Source organism: Ursus americanus, chromosome 7 (assembly GCF_024610735.1).
Source record: "Ursus americanus isolate L20-20 chromosome 7, mUrsAme1.1.p, whole genome shotgun sequence".
In the NCBI taxonomy this organism is placed as follows: domain Eukaryota; kingdom Metazoa; phylum Chordata; class Mammalia; order Carnivora; family Ursidae; genus Ursus; species Ursus americanus.
The window spans coordinates 35,460,610-35,478,478 of record NC_142133.1 but is presented as its reverse complement, the minus strand read 5'-3'; the positions used below and the strand labels follow the sequence as shown (position 1 = coordinate 35,478,478).

Below are 17,869 nucleotides of genomic sequence, written 5' to 3'. Positions count from 1 at the left end.
ATGCCTAGAGAACATTACCAATCACAGAGCCAGCGGTTCCTGAATGCTGCCTGGGTGTCTCTGTCAGTAGAAGGGGAAGGAGAGCTACACCGCCTGCTGACTGCCCCCTCCACTGCTGTCTCCTCCCCTGCGCCAACCCCCCACTCCTACGCCTTCCTAGCTGACCAAGGCCTTCCTAACTGGCAAATCTACATTGATCAATTCTGCCAAAGAGTGGCTGGGAACAGAAGAGAATCAAGAGTCTAGGACCAGCGGTGAGGCTTAAGGACCATGTGAGAATGCCCCATCCCTTGCTGACACCAGCTCCCGGGGAGGGCTGGGTTGAAGCCTTGGAGGAATGCTAAGGAGCGACAAAACTGGTGACTTTCCTCTGGTTTGTTAGACTATTTTTATTGCTATGCTGTCTCAATATTCTATGGTCTAGGCATAGCTTGGCAGAATGCTAAATCTCAGAGGCGAAGAACAAAATGGGCAGAAAATAAGAAAAGCAGGCTGGCATTATTAAGTATCAGAGACAAAGGAGAGGTGGGGTTGGAGATGATTTCCAGGGTCCTGCTTTGTTGGAAGAAGGGCAGCAGTATTAACAGGAACAGGCAAGTCAGGAAGATGAGCTGGTTTGGGGGGTGGCGGGGGGGGGGGCGGAATGAGTTCAGGTTTAGGTTAGTAGGCCCCATTTGAAGAAGCACCTTAAAAAGCAGTGAGAAATGAGAGTCTTCTACTCAGGAAGGAGATCGGGATAAAGACAAAATTGGGAAGTCATGTGAAATGTCTCATGTATGCATCTTCTCTTTTCTGGTGGCCCTGCCCCCACGCTAGCCCAGTCCCGCTTTATTTCTCATCTGGAATACTGAGGTAACTTCCTACCCGCACTCCCAGCCTCCAGTTCAACTGATCTTACACATCACTATTACATTACTCTTCTGAAAACGCAGGTCACTCCAGCATTCCCAAACCCTCAGTGGCTCCCTACTGCTCTCCCAACAAGGGATCCCAGTTCATCCTTCCGCCTTGCTCCTAGAATTACCTGCCAACTGCTCAGTCAGTTGTTCCTGGAACACACCCCATACCCCATGTTTCCTGCCTCCCTGCCTCTTCCTGGCTGTTCTTCCTGCCTGTGATGTGCCCACCAACACCTCTGCCTCCTGAAATCCTAGCAACCCTCCAGGTCCTCTCCGAACCAGCACCTCTGTCACGAAGGCTTTTCTTTGTTTCTGCTACCAGACTCTCTCCTTGAACCTTCCTTCTACTCTGTTCCTCTCCTTGGGCACTCTTCCTGCCTTTATTATGGCTACCTGTGTACCTGATATATTCCTTTATGACAATATAAACTTGTAAAGCCTAGAAGCTGTCTTAATGCGCTGAGTAGCAAGGGTATCTGGCATGTATTAGGTAATTGTATATATAAATCTGAATAAACGGGTATGCGTGACTAGCCAGAGTCTCCACAAGAAAGACGAGGAAAACAACAGCGAGGCCCAAGAACAACACCTGGGGCATATTCACGTTTGGGAAGATGAAAGGATGAGAAAGGCTGGAAAAGATGCTATGGAGTGAGCGCCCCAACAGAACCCAACCCCCGTCAGAAGCAGCCCACAGATGGAGCGACTCACGGCGGACAGAGACACCAGCACCCTCTGGAACATGAATGAAGTGTCGGAGCGAATGTCATCTTCAAGGCTCCGCCCATATTCTGGCAAGAGAACGAAATTAGCTTCATTAGAAGAGAGTCCTGCCCAGCACTGCGTCCTGCTCCAGAGCCGTCTGCCCGCCCCAGGATTAGCCAGTTTACTGAAGCAGCTCCCCTGGAGGGCTTCCACCCTGCACACAGTTTTTCAAAAACTGAACTCTGATAAAATGGTCAAGGTAAGCTTAGGTTGTCATTACAGAGGGAACAGACGTTCCTGTTCCTTAACATGGGAGGTCGAGAAGCCTGGGGCTGCAATCCTCCCTCTGTCCAGGGCTCTGTCCTCACCACGGTTCTCAGTGACACAGAGAACAGTGACGGTTGACTGGCACATGGAAAGGAAAACTGAGCAGAGTTTCTGAACCTGTGTCTGGGAACCTGCCGGGGGCTGTCAGGCCCAAATTCTAGCACGTGCCTTCTTTGCCGTGACACTCCCTTGAGAGTTTCCCCCAGAGAAGCTCCAACCCTCCACAGCCCCTTAGGGTTCGAAAACCTAGACTGATCAGACATGGGGATCTGAGTGCTTGAACCAAGCTCCCAAGGTCTAGTATCTCCTGCTCTGAACACTTACCAAAAAACTCTGTTTTGTGTTCTTAAATAAAATGGAGGAGGAAAACCCCCCACAAAACTCCACCATAACCCACTTCGTGGACTTTAATAATATCCTTCAATATACATTTTGGTGACTATATAATACTTCATTGTGTGGGTACACCGTATTCTGGTTAGCCAATCTGCTACTGCGGGACATTTTTCGCTAATATGAACAATACCAAATAAGCACTGTAGGATCTAAAGCTTTGTGCTTTTTTTTTTTTTTTTTAATTGCCTTCTTAGGGCAAAAAGGCATATTTGAAAGGCTCTTCGTAAGCATCATCCTCTGGAGATTTCTAAGAGGGGAGTAAATGTCTATCCTTCTGAGATGGCTGGAGGACATACAGTTCCACCTGGAAGTTAAGAAGTGGGGCTAGATAGCCCCTCCAGGCCATTCCCTGGAGTGCTAAGATTCATTGGGACCACCACTTTCGAACAAACACGTTTGATTCTCTGTTTGATAATAAGGAACAACCTTCCAACTTTCGGGGTCATAAAACACTACACTGGGTGGCTTCAGCGGAGTGGCATCTTAAGCAGAGAAGTCTTGAGAAGCCAACAGACTGTCACTTCCCTAGACAGGGATCTGCCTGAAAGCAAAGCCTGGACCTGAGGATCCCTCATGGTCAGTGTTGCTATGAGGAGTTTCATCGGTAGGTAATGACCCGCTGCTAGTTTACTTGTCAAACCACAGTGAAGCCTCAGTGGGCCACTGAGGGTGCTACGTACGAAGCTGGTAGGTCTGGTTTATGCGCCGGATCTCCTCGGGCGTCCGGGAGGCCAGGATCTCAATCAGGCAGCCCTCATCCGTGCCAGCTCCCTGCACACGAAACCCAGAGGAGAGGGAGTTAGGAGCCAGTCTACAATGTTGAATCCCAGACATAGAGGCATATACCCAGGAATCCACAGAGAATAAAGACAACCCACCCAGTTCTAGCAATAGGCTTTGCTAATTTTAACTGTCCTGCTCAAATTCCAATGCGTTTACCGTAATTGTTTTTAGTAATAACAAACACTTATGGGCTGTTTCTATTGGATGGTTGCTGTGCCAGGTTATGGACAGTGTCTCCCCTCGGGGGGGGGGGGGCTTAATCTTTCCTTGACTGCCCCTGTACTTCTCCTTTGAAGGGCAGAATCTTCTGGCAAAGACTGTTACCTCTTTGCTTTCCCAGAACCTTCCACAAGGCTGTTTACAGACATGGTTGGGGAGGGTAACTGTATTTGAATTTCGGAGCTGGTCATTCAAAACTGGCAGACCCTGGACTAGAGCAGAGTGGGTCTAGCACTGAGGGACGCCAAGAACCCCTTCGGCCAGTTCTGGCGCCACGGTGTTGGCCATAAAGTTTCACATCTCAAAAGCAGCTAACACAGAAAGTTCCTGCAGTTGCACCACAGGCACAACCATCACCAGTCCCTCCAGAGCCACAGCACAGAGCAAATGATTGCATCACTTGGGAGAACACAACTCTTAAGTTACAATTGCTGGAATGTAATGTCATGTTTCCGCACTGTCATCAACGAGGGGGAATCTCTGTCCTGTGCCTCACCCTCCCCACCCTCACAAGGCTTTCGTCACTCTCTTGAGGAAGCCGATCAGCAGCTGCAGGCGAGGAGGGCCACACACCTTCATGGCCCTTCGCAGCTCCTGCACGTCGTACAGCACGGTGGGCGTCATCATCCCCACGATCACCCGCTCGAAGTTGCCGCTCAGTTCTGACTTCAAGTCGTCTATCAGGTCCTGCAAAGCAAGCAAGGGGCTCCAAGTAGCTGCCACGCTAACTTAAACCAGCCGCTCTCAAAGTGTGGGCCAGGGATGAATGGCGTCTCTGGACCCTTTCAGGAGGCCTGCAAGATCAGAGCTCTCTTCGTGATAACACAAAGATGTTGTCTTTTCACTGTCATGCTCTCACAATTGTACAGTGGAATTTTGCAAAGGCTACTGGACACATCTACATTTCTACAATTATGTTAAAAGGCTTTTAAAATGCCCCCTTTCCGGGGCACCTGGGTGGCACAGCGGTTAAGCGTCTGCCTTTGGCTCACGGCGAGATCCCAGAGTCCTGGGATCGAGCCCCGCATCGGGCTCCCTGCTCTGCTGGGAGCCTGCTTCTTCCTCTCCCACTCCCCCTGCTTGCGTTCCCTCTCTCTCTGACTGTCTCTCTCTCTGTCAAATAAATAAATAAAATTTTAAAAATTAAATAAATAAAATAAAATGCCCCCTTTTCAACTACGTATCTGTATGAGACCAGATTTTCTTCCTATACTTCAACAAAACCATGCACCACCACGAACAGTGCAGAAGCAGATATGAGAATCCAACTGTCCTCCATTAAGCCAGGCATTAAAGAACTTTACAAAATGTAAAGCAATGACAATTTTCTCACTAAATGTTTTTATACATAGCTACTATTCATAAAGTGTTGTTTATATTAACATGTAATGTGTTTATTGTTTTTTAAATAAGTTAACAAAAATATATTTTTAAATGCCTCGGTTTTAATTTCTAATACGGCAAATATCAATAGATATAATCCACAAAAACAAAAAAGTTAAGAGTGTAAAAGGGTCTTGAGAGCAAAAAGTTTGTAGACACAGACTTAAATGTCTTCACTCACTTAGCAATGTACTTTGAATATATTTCCAAGTCAGTAATCACCTATGACATTTTTAACAGCTGCTGGAATTTCTACATATAGTAGATGCAACACAATTTCTTTCATCGCTCCCCTGTTCCTATTTTTGTACCGTGAACGCATACCAAGCATTTAGCTGTACCTTTGTGGTCATCCACGATTACTTCTTTTTTCTTTTTTTTTTAAGATTTTATTTATTTATTTGAAAGAGATAGAGACAGCCAGCGAGAGAGGGAACACAAGCAGGGGGAGTAGGAGAGGAAGAAGCAGGCTCACAGCGGAGGAGCCTGACGTGGGGCTCGATCCCATAACGCCGGGATCACGCCCTGAGCCGAAGGCAGACGCTTAACCGCTGTGCCACCCAGGCGCCCCTTCCACGATTACTTCTTAAGACTCAATTCCTAAAAGAAATGTAATTCCTTGGACAAAGGACCACATTCTAAAGAAGTTTATTCACATCTCCTCCTAGAACAGGTCAGGGAGTTTAGGAACCTGCTTCAGATCAAGCAAGCTAAGAAGCTGACATACTGCTCAAGACAGATCTCGGATTCTCACAACCTGACTGCACAGCCCCCGTATTTCAATCTCTCGTGCACAGTTTTATGTCAAATCCACACATATTGCATGAATAAACAAATTAGTGCTCGATCCATTAATGCTGGGCATCTTAACAAACTGCCATCAGATTAGCTTCGTACTGAGGCTGAATATTCCAGTTCACACATCACATGCATGTTCACACTGATCTGTGCTCATTAAGTGTCTTTGGGACGGAGAAGGGTTCAAATGCCCAAAAGACAGTCTGAGCTGTGAAAAATCCCATTCCTCGCTGGGGTCCCAGCCAAAGGTGGCACGCAGATGCACTGGGCAATCACCACGCCAGCTCTGTCCCAGCCAGCGCTTTAGTGCCAGGCTTCGAGAAGCAGCTACAGTCGGACTAGCTGTAAGGTGTCTCGAGGACAGAAACATTTACCAGAGTGACTGTACTCCGAGACCTGAAACACTCATTGATAATGTTTCCTCAATAAAAAGATTCTTGCTAATCACACAGACAGGTTTTCAGTGATGAGGGAAGCCTGAGTGGAATGGCTCTGGTAAGTGAAATGCTGAAAACAGAGTTTGAAAGAGGGTCCCTGAGGGGTGCACGATTCAGACCAGAAGGGGTGAGTGAACACCCTCTGAATGTATAAACAAATGATAGACATGTTCACAAACACACTGGCCCCCCCTTCTAGAATTTGAGAGGGTGGCCCACCACTGAGGATCGTCAAAGGAATGAATATATGCAACAAACGGGTTTATGTGGAAGAGTCGGAGAAGCCTGCAAATCCTAGGAGAGCCTGTTTAAAACGAACTAGATATAAATACTGCTTCATGCACAGTGGCCTCAAGGCAGCCTGACCAGGATCAGGGAGACAGTGCTGGAAGCTCAGCCCCGCCTGGCGCTCACAAGGTGGGCAGGCGGCGCCCATGAGCGGCCGAGTCCCTGCAAGGAGCTGGGCGGGAAGACACCAAGAGCTCCCAGAAATCACTTCAGGCTAAGGACAGTGGAAGGAACATGCCAAAGCCGTTTTCTTTCAAGAGCATCTTTAAACAGGGCAAGGACCGGCTTCTGAAAACACAGGGCCACTTCAGGAATCTAGCTCGGGAAGAGACCCCGGCCTCCCTGCCGCCTGACAGATTCTTCGTCAGCCCCTGGAACCAGAGAGGCTGTGGCCTACCCTGCCGATGGTGGTCTTGTAGGCCGTCCTGATTTCCTGGCGCTGGGCCGTGTTGCGGTAGGCGAGGACGCTGATGATGGCATCTTCGTCGGTGCCTGGCGGAGAGCGGGGACAGTGAGCGAGGGGATTTGAGAGAGGAGTGAGGAAACAGGTTCCCCCGAGGACATTAGCGTTACCCCAACACATGCAGAGACCTTTTAAGAGGTCCTTGTTCAGTAGGTCTGCCTATTTTTTCAGGAACCAGACACTAGATATGAGTCCTAGCCTCTCCTTTAATCAACTGTTAAGCACTGAACAAAAAAGCTAACTTCTCTGAACATTAGCTTCCTTATCCATGAATGTGAGTGGTCATAGCACTTTCCCTCACAGGGCTGCTGCAAGTGTTCAATAAAACAAGTGAGTGAATTCCTTAACACAAGGCCCCGCAGTGACTAAATATTCACTAAATGCTCACTGGGATTCTGCTTTACCCCTCCTCTGCAATTCTTTTCATGTCTTTTGGTTCTTCCGTATCTTCTATGTTCTTGCTTTTTCTTGCCTCATTTTTTTAAAAGATTTTATTTCTGGGGGCGCCTGAGTGGCTCAGTTGGTTAAGCAGCTGCCTTCGGCTCAGGTCATGATCCTGGGGTCCGGGGGTCCTGGGATCAAGTCCCACATCGGGCTCCCTGCTCGTCGGGAAGCCTGCTTCTCCTTCTCCCCACGCCCCTCTGCGCCCCCCTCCCCCTGGCTCATGCTCTCTCTCTCTCGCTATCTCTCTCTCTCAAATTAATAAAATCTTAAAAAAAATACTTTATTTCTGTATTTGAGAGAGAGAGCAAGAATGGCAGAGGAGGGAAAGGGAGAAGCAGACTCCCTGCTGAGAGAGCGCCCAAAGTGGGGCTTGATCCCAGGACCCTGAGATCACGACCTGAGCCGAAGGCAGACGCTTAACCGACTGAGCCACCCAGGTGCCCCCTCCTCATTTTTAATCTTGCTATCATTTCCTCTGAGTCTTGCAACAATTCAGACTCTTAATTCACTCTGCACTTTGCAGGGTTTTTTTCCTTAATTTCAGTATAATTAATGAACAGTATTGTGTTAGTTTGAGGTGTATAATCCAGTGATTCAGCGATTCTGCACACTGTTCAGTGCTCACCACTAGGGTACTCTCAATCCCCTTCACCCATTTCACCGGGCACCTGCAGGGTTTTAACGGGCTGCTCACTGCTTGCACTGCGCTTTGAGATCCATAAATGCGTTTTTCATTTCCAAGCTATCTTTCCTGACCTCAGAGCGTTGTTCCCTTTTGAAAACTGCTGACGAATTCCCACTGTGCAAGATCCTACCAGAACTTCATGAGAATTACAAATTTTAAATGTCCTAAAATTTGTTTGCCTGTTTCTTGCACCAACTCTGACCAGGGGGAGCTTTATTCTGATTTTTCCAAAATAGGTCCCTTGTCTTAGTAATAGCTGGATGTTCACATATACCTGGTGAGTTGAGTTTTCTCCTTTCTCGTTGTTTAATCTGTATGGGGAATTGTGAGGGACTACAAAAGAGATTCTATTGGGATATTTCAAAGAGAAATGAAAAAAAATCTAGATTTACCATAGTTATTCTTTGTAAGATTCGAGATCCAGAAAAGTGTGAGCTGTAGGGAAGAAGCTATAGAACTTTGTTTACATATGTTAGGGACCTACTTTCTGTTCTCTTAAAAAAAAAAAAGAAAGAAAGAAAGAAAGAAAGAAAGAAAGAAAGAGGTATCTATCTACAACCTTCCTGTTCTCCTTCAGAACTCTCAGTGGGGGACGATCCATCTTCCCTCACCCCCGTTTCTATAAAAGGCACCATCCTTTCGTTCAGTCAGTCAGGTTTGAACCTTCAAAATAGATTTTTTTTTTAACCCTCTCTCATCCTCCACATTCAAATTTCCTGCCAAGGCATACAGAATCTAACTCTAAAAATCTTTTTTGCATCCATCCCCTCTTTGATTCCTACCACTACTACTCCAATTCAGGATTTTAGGGACTTAGACACATGTAATGTCTGTTAACTGGTATTCTTATCTCCTAATTGGTCTTTCCAGTCTTGCCAGATTCATTTTCCTAAAAAGAAAAACTCTCGGAGTGTCTGTCCCTCCCTGACTCAGGAACACACAATGCCCCCCCCCCCGCCCCCACCGTCTGCTAGATTTACTCCAGGAACAGCAGTCTGGCATTTGAGACGTTCTACAATATCCCATTCACTGCTGTAAATATCCACACGAAAGGATACCAGGCAGCCAAATTCACAGACCTAGCTCCTGAATTATTGTACTCGGTCCAACTGTACTGCACTCCTTTCTCCCGACCTCCTTCATTCCAGTGAACGGGTTTGTATGTCCCTCTAGCCACTCCATAGAAGGTCATGATTGTGGCACTGGTCTCCTGGCCAATGCCTTTGGGCCATCCCCCACATGTCTGTGATTCTACAGGTGGCCTTCTCAGTAGCAACCCCAGGAGCTCCCTTTGGTACCAGCCAACTCCTGCTTTCTAAATACCTCCTGCTGCAAGCCACCTTTCCACGGATTTACCGTGACTTCCCTAGGCCTCAGCTAAACTAGAAAACGGGACAATGCTCACAGTCGTCCCGTGCCTTTGCTCATGCTATCCCATTCACCTGAAATGCGTTCTCTCTTATCTCTATTGAAACAACTTATCTCGCAAAGCCCATCTCAATTCTGTATCCTCTGAAAAGTTTGGCCTGATGCCCCCAAATTAAATGTGATCTCTTGTCTGAACCTAATGGGAACTTATTTGTGGCCCTCCTATCACTATCATATTCTGATAGCTATTATCACATTATTGTAGTTATTTCGGTGCACGCCTTACCCATCTAGCCTCCGTAGACCCGTTGAACTAGGTTTTATAATCCTTGTCTCCTCCACCTGTCTGTCTCACATTGATCCCCACACAGTGGACATGACAAGAAGAACTGGTTGTCAAATGTCTCCTGACTTTTATTTTGAGAATTCTGAATGCCATGTGGCCCACATTCTGAATGCCATGTGGCCCACATTCTGAATTACGGGATTCTTGCCAAAGATTCTATACCAAAGAAGTAGGAGAACATGAAAATAGAGTGGGCCAAGCACATTTTCCATCTCATTTATGAAAAAGGGAAAATGAGGAGAAGGACGTATCGATTCAGAACAATGTTCCGTTCAGAGGTGGGCAGCAGGACAGGGGGACTTAAACTCCAGCTCTGGAGTCATACTGCCTGGGTCTGACTGCCTGGAATTGCCTAGAATCCTGACTCTAACACCTACCAGCTCTGAGATGCTGGGCAAGTTAGCTAACCTCCCTAAATCCCAACTTCGCAGCAGCAGAACAAGCTGTTGTCTGTTACTGTTCTTGTCGTGTTTGCTGCTAGTAACATTGGGGCTAAGTAAAACGAGCTCTTTGGGGGGAGAAAAATTGGGAAATAAGGCTTCATGATCAAATGTTGTTATCCAAATCACAAGGAGATTATAAATAGCAGCTACGAACTAAGGGCACTTCTCTGGCCAAAGGTTCACCCAGGCAAGAGCCGCCAGAGCACGCCCGCGTGACTACGCCCACCAGAGGCCTTTGCCCGCTGAGTGTGACTCATGGCTCAGTTCCACTTACTATGTGACTTTACTTCCCTGGGTCTCAGTTTCACATCCATGAAATGGGTTGAAAAATAACAAGAGCAGCCGCTGCTTTCACTACATTGCTGGGCTGTTGTGTACACACCCATCAAAATAATATCTGTGAAAGTGCTTTGTAAACCCTATGGCACTATACACATATAGCACGAACTGGAAAACAGATACATTTCTGAAATTTTACATATAGATTCATAATGTTCTCATGCAAAACAGATTTAAATGGAGAAATCCAGAATGAGCGCATTAAATGTCAATTCTGTAAGTAAAGGGACTAATGAATACCCTCCCGTCTAATTTGTCTTAAAAGCCAATTTCTTCCCACTGTATTTTCTTAGAGACCTGCTCAGTGGACACAGCACCCTCTGTGTGACTCCGTGATGCACAACACACAGGGCACCCTCCCCTCCGCAGGACGCTTACCAAGCCCCTTCATGGCCTTCCTCAGGGTCTGGGCATCTTCAGTGGCACTGAATCCCGAAGCAGCTTTGATGGTGCCTCCTTTGGCGGCCTGAGCACATAGAGAAAAGATGTGACTGAGCGTCTCCTTCAGCACACAGCACAGATGCTGAGCACCTACTGTGGGCCAGACGTTCTTCTGGCTGCTGGGGATTCGGCAGTGAGCACGAGAGATGAGGCTCTTGCTCCCATGGGGCTGATGCTCTGGTTAAGGAGGAGGCAGACCGTAAACAAGCCAACGAATGAATACATACATGGTGTCCGGTGATGGGAAGTGCTAGGGAGCAGACAGAGAGGTCCCGGAGCGGCCGCTCTGAGTGGTGACATTTAGGCTAAGATCTGAATGACATAAATGACATAAAGCAGCCTGGACAGGCAAATATAGGGGGTTGCGGGGTGGGGCAGTGGTGGTGTTACAGGCAGAGGAAACAGGCAAGGCAAAGGGCCTGAGGCTGGAACTAGCTTGTATTCGAGGAGCAGGACAGAGGCCAGGGTGGCCCAAGTTGGTGTGGGCAAGGAGGACAGTGGTAAGCTAAATTCCACTACCACCTGTGCAGTAATCTTGTCCCCCCCCACCCCGACCCCCGAGAAAGGAACACATCAAACCTGAATCCCATCAAGCCCCTGGCCCAAATACCAATACAGAAAATAGGAGAGAGAGGGAAATGTCAACCCACAGCACATGGCTGTAATCAGCAAAATCCAGACTGTGAGAAACACTATTTGGTGAATGAGCTGGGTTCATCCACAAATCAATTGCAAAGGGAATAAGAAAAGAGAGAGATGGTGGGGAGGAATAATAGCTTAAAAGAGATTTAAAAAGGCATATCAATAGTCATAATTTGGATCCTAAATCAACACTAAAAAACTGAGTTATGAGACAACTGGAAATCTCAACACTGACTTGGTATTTGATGACATTAAGGAATCAGCATTAACATTTTTAGGTATGATAATGGTACTGTGGTTATATTTTATTTTTAACAGTTTTGATCTTATATAGATTGAAAGGGTTTACAGAGGAGAGGATAAGATGTCCAGAATTTGCTTCAAAATAACACAGGTCGGGGGAAGTAAGTGGAGATAAAGAAAAAACAAGACTGACCATGAGTTAATAATTATTGGTAGGCACACAGGGGTTCTTTTTAATACTTGGTTTACTTTCCTACATGTTTACACTTTTCCATAATAAAAGTTTCAAAAATGAAAAAGGAAGAAAGAAATCAGAGAGGTGGGCTGAGGCCAGAACAAGGCAGCCCTCAATGGTGTAAGGGGTTATTCGTCTGTCCTATGTGCAATGGGAAGCCACTGGCAGGTTTTAAGCAAGGGGATGAAGGGGTGTGATCTGATTTACATGTTAAAAAGATCTCTCATACTGCTGAAGAGAGAGGCAGAGACCAGATGAGAACCTGGGACAAGCCCCACGGATATGATACTAGACGAGGGTGAAAGAGCTGAAGAGGAAAGAAACAGATGTAATTAATTACATTACAATGAGGTCATTCTGGAGTAGGGTGAGCCCTTAATCCAATAGAATTGGTGTCCTTGAAAGACACCACGCGAAGACACAGACATACAGGGACAACAGGACATGACGCTGAAGGCCGAGACTGCAGGTAAGCCTAGGACTGCCAGCAAACCCCCAGAAGCTAGGAAGACGCAAGGAAGGAGCCAACTACAGGTTGCAGAGGGATCCTGACCCGGCCAACACCTTGATTTTGGAGTTCTGGCCTCCAGAACTGTGAGACAACGAGTTTCTATTATTTTAAGCCACCCAGTTTGTGGGACTTTGTTCTGGCAGCCCTAGGAAATTAACACAGGTACTTCCATTCTTTTCTTCTACTATGCATCAGTAGTAAGTAATAAGCACACTGGTGGCTTGCTGTCAAAATTCCAACACGGCCTAACTCAGCCGTTGGCTCCACTATGAGACAGCTTTCTGAGTGAAATGTTTCACAGGATTCTTTTGGAGCTTTACTGCAAAATTTTGGATGGTGCCCAAACGCTGCATTCGACTTTAACACAAACTGCATTGCTGAGGGATGTTATTGTGGGATTGAAATTAATATCTAACACGACGAATCGATGGAGGGATTTGCAAAGATGTTTCAGCTTATCCATTAACATTGTCAGTAACTCTTTCTTCCAGGAAAAAGATAAGCTCAGGAAACTTGTTCCTGGTAGGCCTACAGTAACCATATCGATCAAATTCCAGGGTGTAATGTACCGTTATCCGTTCTGGGAAGGCAGGGGATCCTGTCCCAGGAAGGCTGCTTGTGGCAGCAGGCAAAGCAAACAGGGAGGTTGTAGGGAAGAATTACAAAAATGAATGGCTAGACATAGGTGTTAGATCACTATTGATGAAATATTATTCAGGTATTAAAATAATCAGGAAGATAATAAATGTCAAAAGTTGGAATCCGATACAATGGAATACTGTAGGTCCACAACCCCCTCAGGGGCTTTTCTGGCGTCATCTGAAGCCGACCCCCATAGGCGGAGGGCACAGGGAGACTCAAGAGAGATAAGCCGCTCCATGTCGGTAGGTGGTGATTTTAACAATGGCAAAGGGAACTTACATACAAGGCTCGTCTTGAGCTGGCAGCAAGACAAATTGATCCCTGGACTCATGCTCAAAATCTTCAAAGTTTATAAAGAGGCCCTAAATGGGCTCAGTCGTATATACCGTGCAGCTGTCTCCAACCCCATATCACCGTCTCAAGATGATGGAGCAGGGAAGGTAAGCACCCCGTATTCCAAAGCCGGGGGGCCGGAGTGAGGAGCCTTCAACTGTGCAGGTCCAGCTCACTGGTCAGTCAGTGGTCACATCTTTTTTGATGACACTCCTCAACAAATACTAATCAGCAAGAAAAAGGCATGAAGGAACAAACCGCAGATACTCACAGCAACATGGACAGATTGCCAAAAATATAATGCTCAGCGAAAAAAGCCAGACACACACGAGTACATACTCTATGGTTCCATTGATAGGATGTTCCAGAATAGGCAAAACTAGTCTATGGTAATGACAATCAGAATAGTGGTGTATTTCTGGGGTGGAGTGGGGAGCAGGGAAGGGACTGACCTGAAAGAGGCGTAAAGGAACTTCCCGGAGTGAGGAAATGTTCTATCTTGATAGAGGAGTAGGTTACATGGTCCACAGGTTTGTCAAAACTCATCTACCAGTAACCTTAAGAGCAGTGCATTTCACTATATGTAAATTAAACACCTATTTTAAAAATATTGTAAATATTTGAATACAGTAGCTTTTAAAACATGTTTTCTTTTTAGAAATGTATCATATGGTCATTATAGAGATCTGGAAAATTTAAAAAAAAAGAAGAGGAAAATCAACACACCCATAACTCCACCATCTAGAATAAATAATTTTAATATGCCACAAAATATAGTATTAACGTGTTAGCAAAGCAAAGATTAGGGTGAATATATAACTGTTATTTATGCTTGTGTTACTACTGTTTAAAAATCATTATACATGTGAGCAGGATCTAAAATAAAATGATGGAAAACAATTGGGAATTACAATATTGTGACTACTATGTGTTTTTTCCTACCCTTTAAAAATGTCCTTTATCTGTCCACTAAATAACAGTGATGAAGGAAAAACAGGTACTAGGAGGAGAGATGAGAGCAACTAAGGTAATTTTCCTCAAGCGGAGAGCACAGTAAAGGGTCACTAGGTTATAGGCTTCACATGTAGGAAGTCTGTGAGCTTATTGCAGACCAGAAGACTGTCCCATTAATTTTGAGTCCCCAGAGCCAAATACTGTATCTGGCACAAAGCTGGGACCCTGTAAACATTTCGGAATAAATGTACTCTGTGTCCAGGGAGAATCAAGAAGAAATGAATTTTAAAATAAAGCATGGAGATTTAGGGTAGATACGAGTAAGGTTTTGACTGTCACGGATGATAAAGAAAATTCTAGAATATCTAATGCAAGACAATGTTAAGAGTATATTAATATTCATTCAACATAGTTTACACCTCCATCTTCCTAGAGGAGGCCATTTAGGGCTGGAAGGATCTCTGGTTCCTCTCCGGGTATAAGATTCTATTTCTATTATTCCTTCCAAGAAGACCAGGGATCAGAATCACCTGCCTGTTCAGATACCTTATTTGGGTGGAAGAAGGAGAGCAGATGGCCAGCCTCAGGTAGAGCCTGTTTGCAGCTAAGAGGCTCAGCTTCCACGTCAACACTGAACTTTATGGAACTCCCAAAGGGATCCAATTCCCTGCCTGTCCCAAAGATCAGATAATCGAGCTCTGAGGAGTCTGGTCACGGCCAGAAACAGGAGGCAGATGACAAGCCCATATGGCTAAAAACACCCTTCTTGACGAGCCTGAAATGATGTTACACCAAAATGTGGACGGCACTTGTCTCCCAATGGTAGGACCTGTGGGATTTTTAGTTTTTCCTTTCCATTTGCCCGGAATTTCTACAATGAACATGTAAGTACTCCCTCAGAGAGAAAACTACAACTTATTTTTGTATCTCTGGATATTGGAAGGATTCAAAGGATTCTCTTTTTGAGTTAATATTCAGGGTCAAGTTACTCACCGCCCCTGAAAGAAATTAAAATGGTGCTTGAAAAAAAAAGAAAAAAAGAAACTACCTTTTCATTTATTTCCTCCTCTCTCCCCTCCAGTAAGCTAACAATTCTCTGTAAAGTCAACAGTCCCTGAATACACATCCCGTACCTCCCCGTGGCTGGCACCAGGTGGGGCCAGGCACTCCCCGACTTACCATGGCCAGGACTCTTTCTGTTACCAGGATCAGAGTTCAGTCACCGAGCAGAAGTTCCTCTGTGATAAAAGCAGAAAGGAAATTATTGTGATGAGAGATCTGTCATTAAAATCATTAATCAGGATAACTTGTAGTTTGCAGAAGTTAAATAATTAGGAAATAATACCCACTGTCATCGAAAGGCCAGCTATTGATTAGCCAAAGATACAAAGGCCGGGTTAATAATTAAAGAGAAACTGCTCAAGCAAGCCAGTTTATGACTGCGACAAAATACTTTCTGACCTGCTCTTCTGTTTGGACATACACATTACAGAAATGATTCCTATCGTTTGTTGGGATGAAGTACGGTACTTGTACTCAAGGCAAACATGGATTCTGAACAGTAAGCTCTAGTGGAGCAGAAGAGGTGGCTCCTTGGGGAAGAAAGAGAAAGCAACTGCGGTGGGGAAAAGTGCGGCACCGCAGTCCGCGCACTGCGCGTGCGTGTGTGCGCATGCGCGCGTGTACGTGCGTGAGGACACCCGGCGGCAAGCCAAACGATAGACCTATCATTTCCAGATGACGACTTTCCCTGCCACCATCTCGGGATGTGCAGGTGCTTCTTCCCTCAAAGCTGCAGCCTTCCACACTCAGCTTTGTCCTCCGTTCTCTTCAGCAAGGATGCTTGATCATCACACATGTATTCGGTCATTCATAATGCAAGGAATGCCTTGACTCTGGGCCAGGACTCTTGGGTCTCATGACAGACAGGCAGACCTCTGAGGGACAGGCCAACAGACTTCCTGTTGCCATATCTGAGTCCTACAGAAAAGGCTGCTTTCCTAACTATTTTGTTAGCTCCTTGATACTCGAAAGAATCATCCTGGAACCAGAAGCCTGGGCATCCCCTGGGAGCAGTCTCAGACCCCCCCCCCCCCGGGAGCAGTCTCAGAACCCCCCCCATCCCAGACCTACTGCCAGAATCTGCATTTTAACAAGAGTCCCCCAACATTTGTCTGCACAGTAGTTTGAAAAGCACTGGCCTAGGTCACCCTACCAAGCAGCACTTTTCAATTGTACCCCGAGAATAACTAAATCCTTTCCACTTCATTACTGATTGTGTCAGTCTGCTCACATTCATTTCATCTTCCAGCTCTCCTGAGGCTCAGCTCCATTCTTCCTTGTCTCCCATCACCCACTGCAGACTTGTCTTGTAACCACACAGGGGGTTCAATCCCTTCCTGAGGGGAATGTCAACTTGTTCTGGGGCCCAGCCTGAGCAAAGGTGGGAATGTGCAGTGGCCTCAGGGACAAGGAGAGGAGGCTGCCGGGCAGAGGGCTCATTCCAGGAAGGCTCAGAGATAACGCTGGAAAAGCAGGTAGGGAACTGATAGGCAAGGCCGGGTATGCCCAGCTGAGGCATGTGACTTGACAGTGTAGGTAATGGGAAAATAGTAGAAACCTTTTGGTTTTTGCAGACAAATGATATAACAAAAGACATGCTTCCTTCCACAAGACACTATTCTACAGAACAGACAGGAATGAGAGACAGGGGGTCAGGAAGGCTTGAGAAAGCACTAAGGAACACACAGGCAGAGGCAGAGACCTGGGTGGGGTGTGGCGCCTGGAACAGGATATATATAGGAAATACTTGGGAGAAATTCTTTACTGGATTTAGTGGCTCACGGCCTGTATGGATTTATTCAATCACCCAATATTCATAAAGTACCTCTATATTCCAGGCACTGTTCTAATCGACAGAGATAACACAGTGGGTAAGACAAAGAATAGGACTTCAAGGAGCTTACAGTCTACCAGGAAAGGCAGACAACAAAGAAACAAATAAGTAAATAAGATTATTTCAGATATCAGTAAGATGAAAATACAACAGGACAATGCTATAGAACAGGGATCAGCAAACTACAGCCCACGGGCCAAATCCTGTTTTTTGTATGGCCTACAAGTTAAGAATAGTTTTTGTATTTTCAACGGTTGGCAAAAAGTCAAAAGAATATTTCATGACATGTGAACGTTATATAAAATTCAAATCTCAGTGTTCATAAATAAGGACTCATTGGAGCCTGGTTATACCCATTTGTTTACATATTATCTATAGCTGCTTTTGTGCTACAACAGCAGAACTGAATGGTTGTCACAGATTATATGGGTCGCAGAGCTGAAGATATTTAGTATCTGGCCCTTCACAGAAAAAATTTGCTGAATCCTGGGGTAGAGGATGACGTGATCAGGTCACTGGGAAGGAGCGAGCCTGGACAGGGTGCTAAGAAGACATCTGAGCTAAGACCCATGAGAAGAGGCTAGCTATTCAAAGTGCTGGAGGAGAACTATTATAGGTAGAAGGAACAGATAATGCAAAGGCCCTGAGG

The 17,869-nt window shown here is 45.9% G+C and overlaps 1 protein-coding gene across 2 annotated transcripts in view; it reads right to left on the bottom strand.

Annotated features, from left to right (window-relative positions):
• Positions 1–17,869, bottom strand: part of ANXA4 (annexin A4) — a 151,708-nt gene that overhangs the window by 16,382 nt on the left and 117,457 nt on the right. For both annotated transcript variants that reach the window (XM_045788172.2, XM_045788171.2), the window contains 6 exons: positions 15,504–15,562; positions 10,702–10,789; positions 6,633–6,727; positions 3,903–4,016; positions 3,008–3,098; positions 1,611–1,690 (listed from right to left, as the gene is read on the bottom strand). In XM_045788172.2, coding sequence (XP_045644128.1) covers positions 1,611–1,690; positions 3,008–3,098; positions 3,903–4,016; positions 6,633–6,727; positions 10,702–10,789; positions 15,504–15,506 — 471 coding nt within the window. In that variant the 5' untranslated portion in view covers positions 15,507–15,562. The remainder of the gene's footprint in view (positions 1–1,610; positions 1,691–3,007; positions 3,099–3,902; positions 4,017–6,632; positions 6,728–10,701; positions 10,790–15,503; positions 15,563–17,869) is intronic.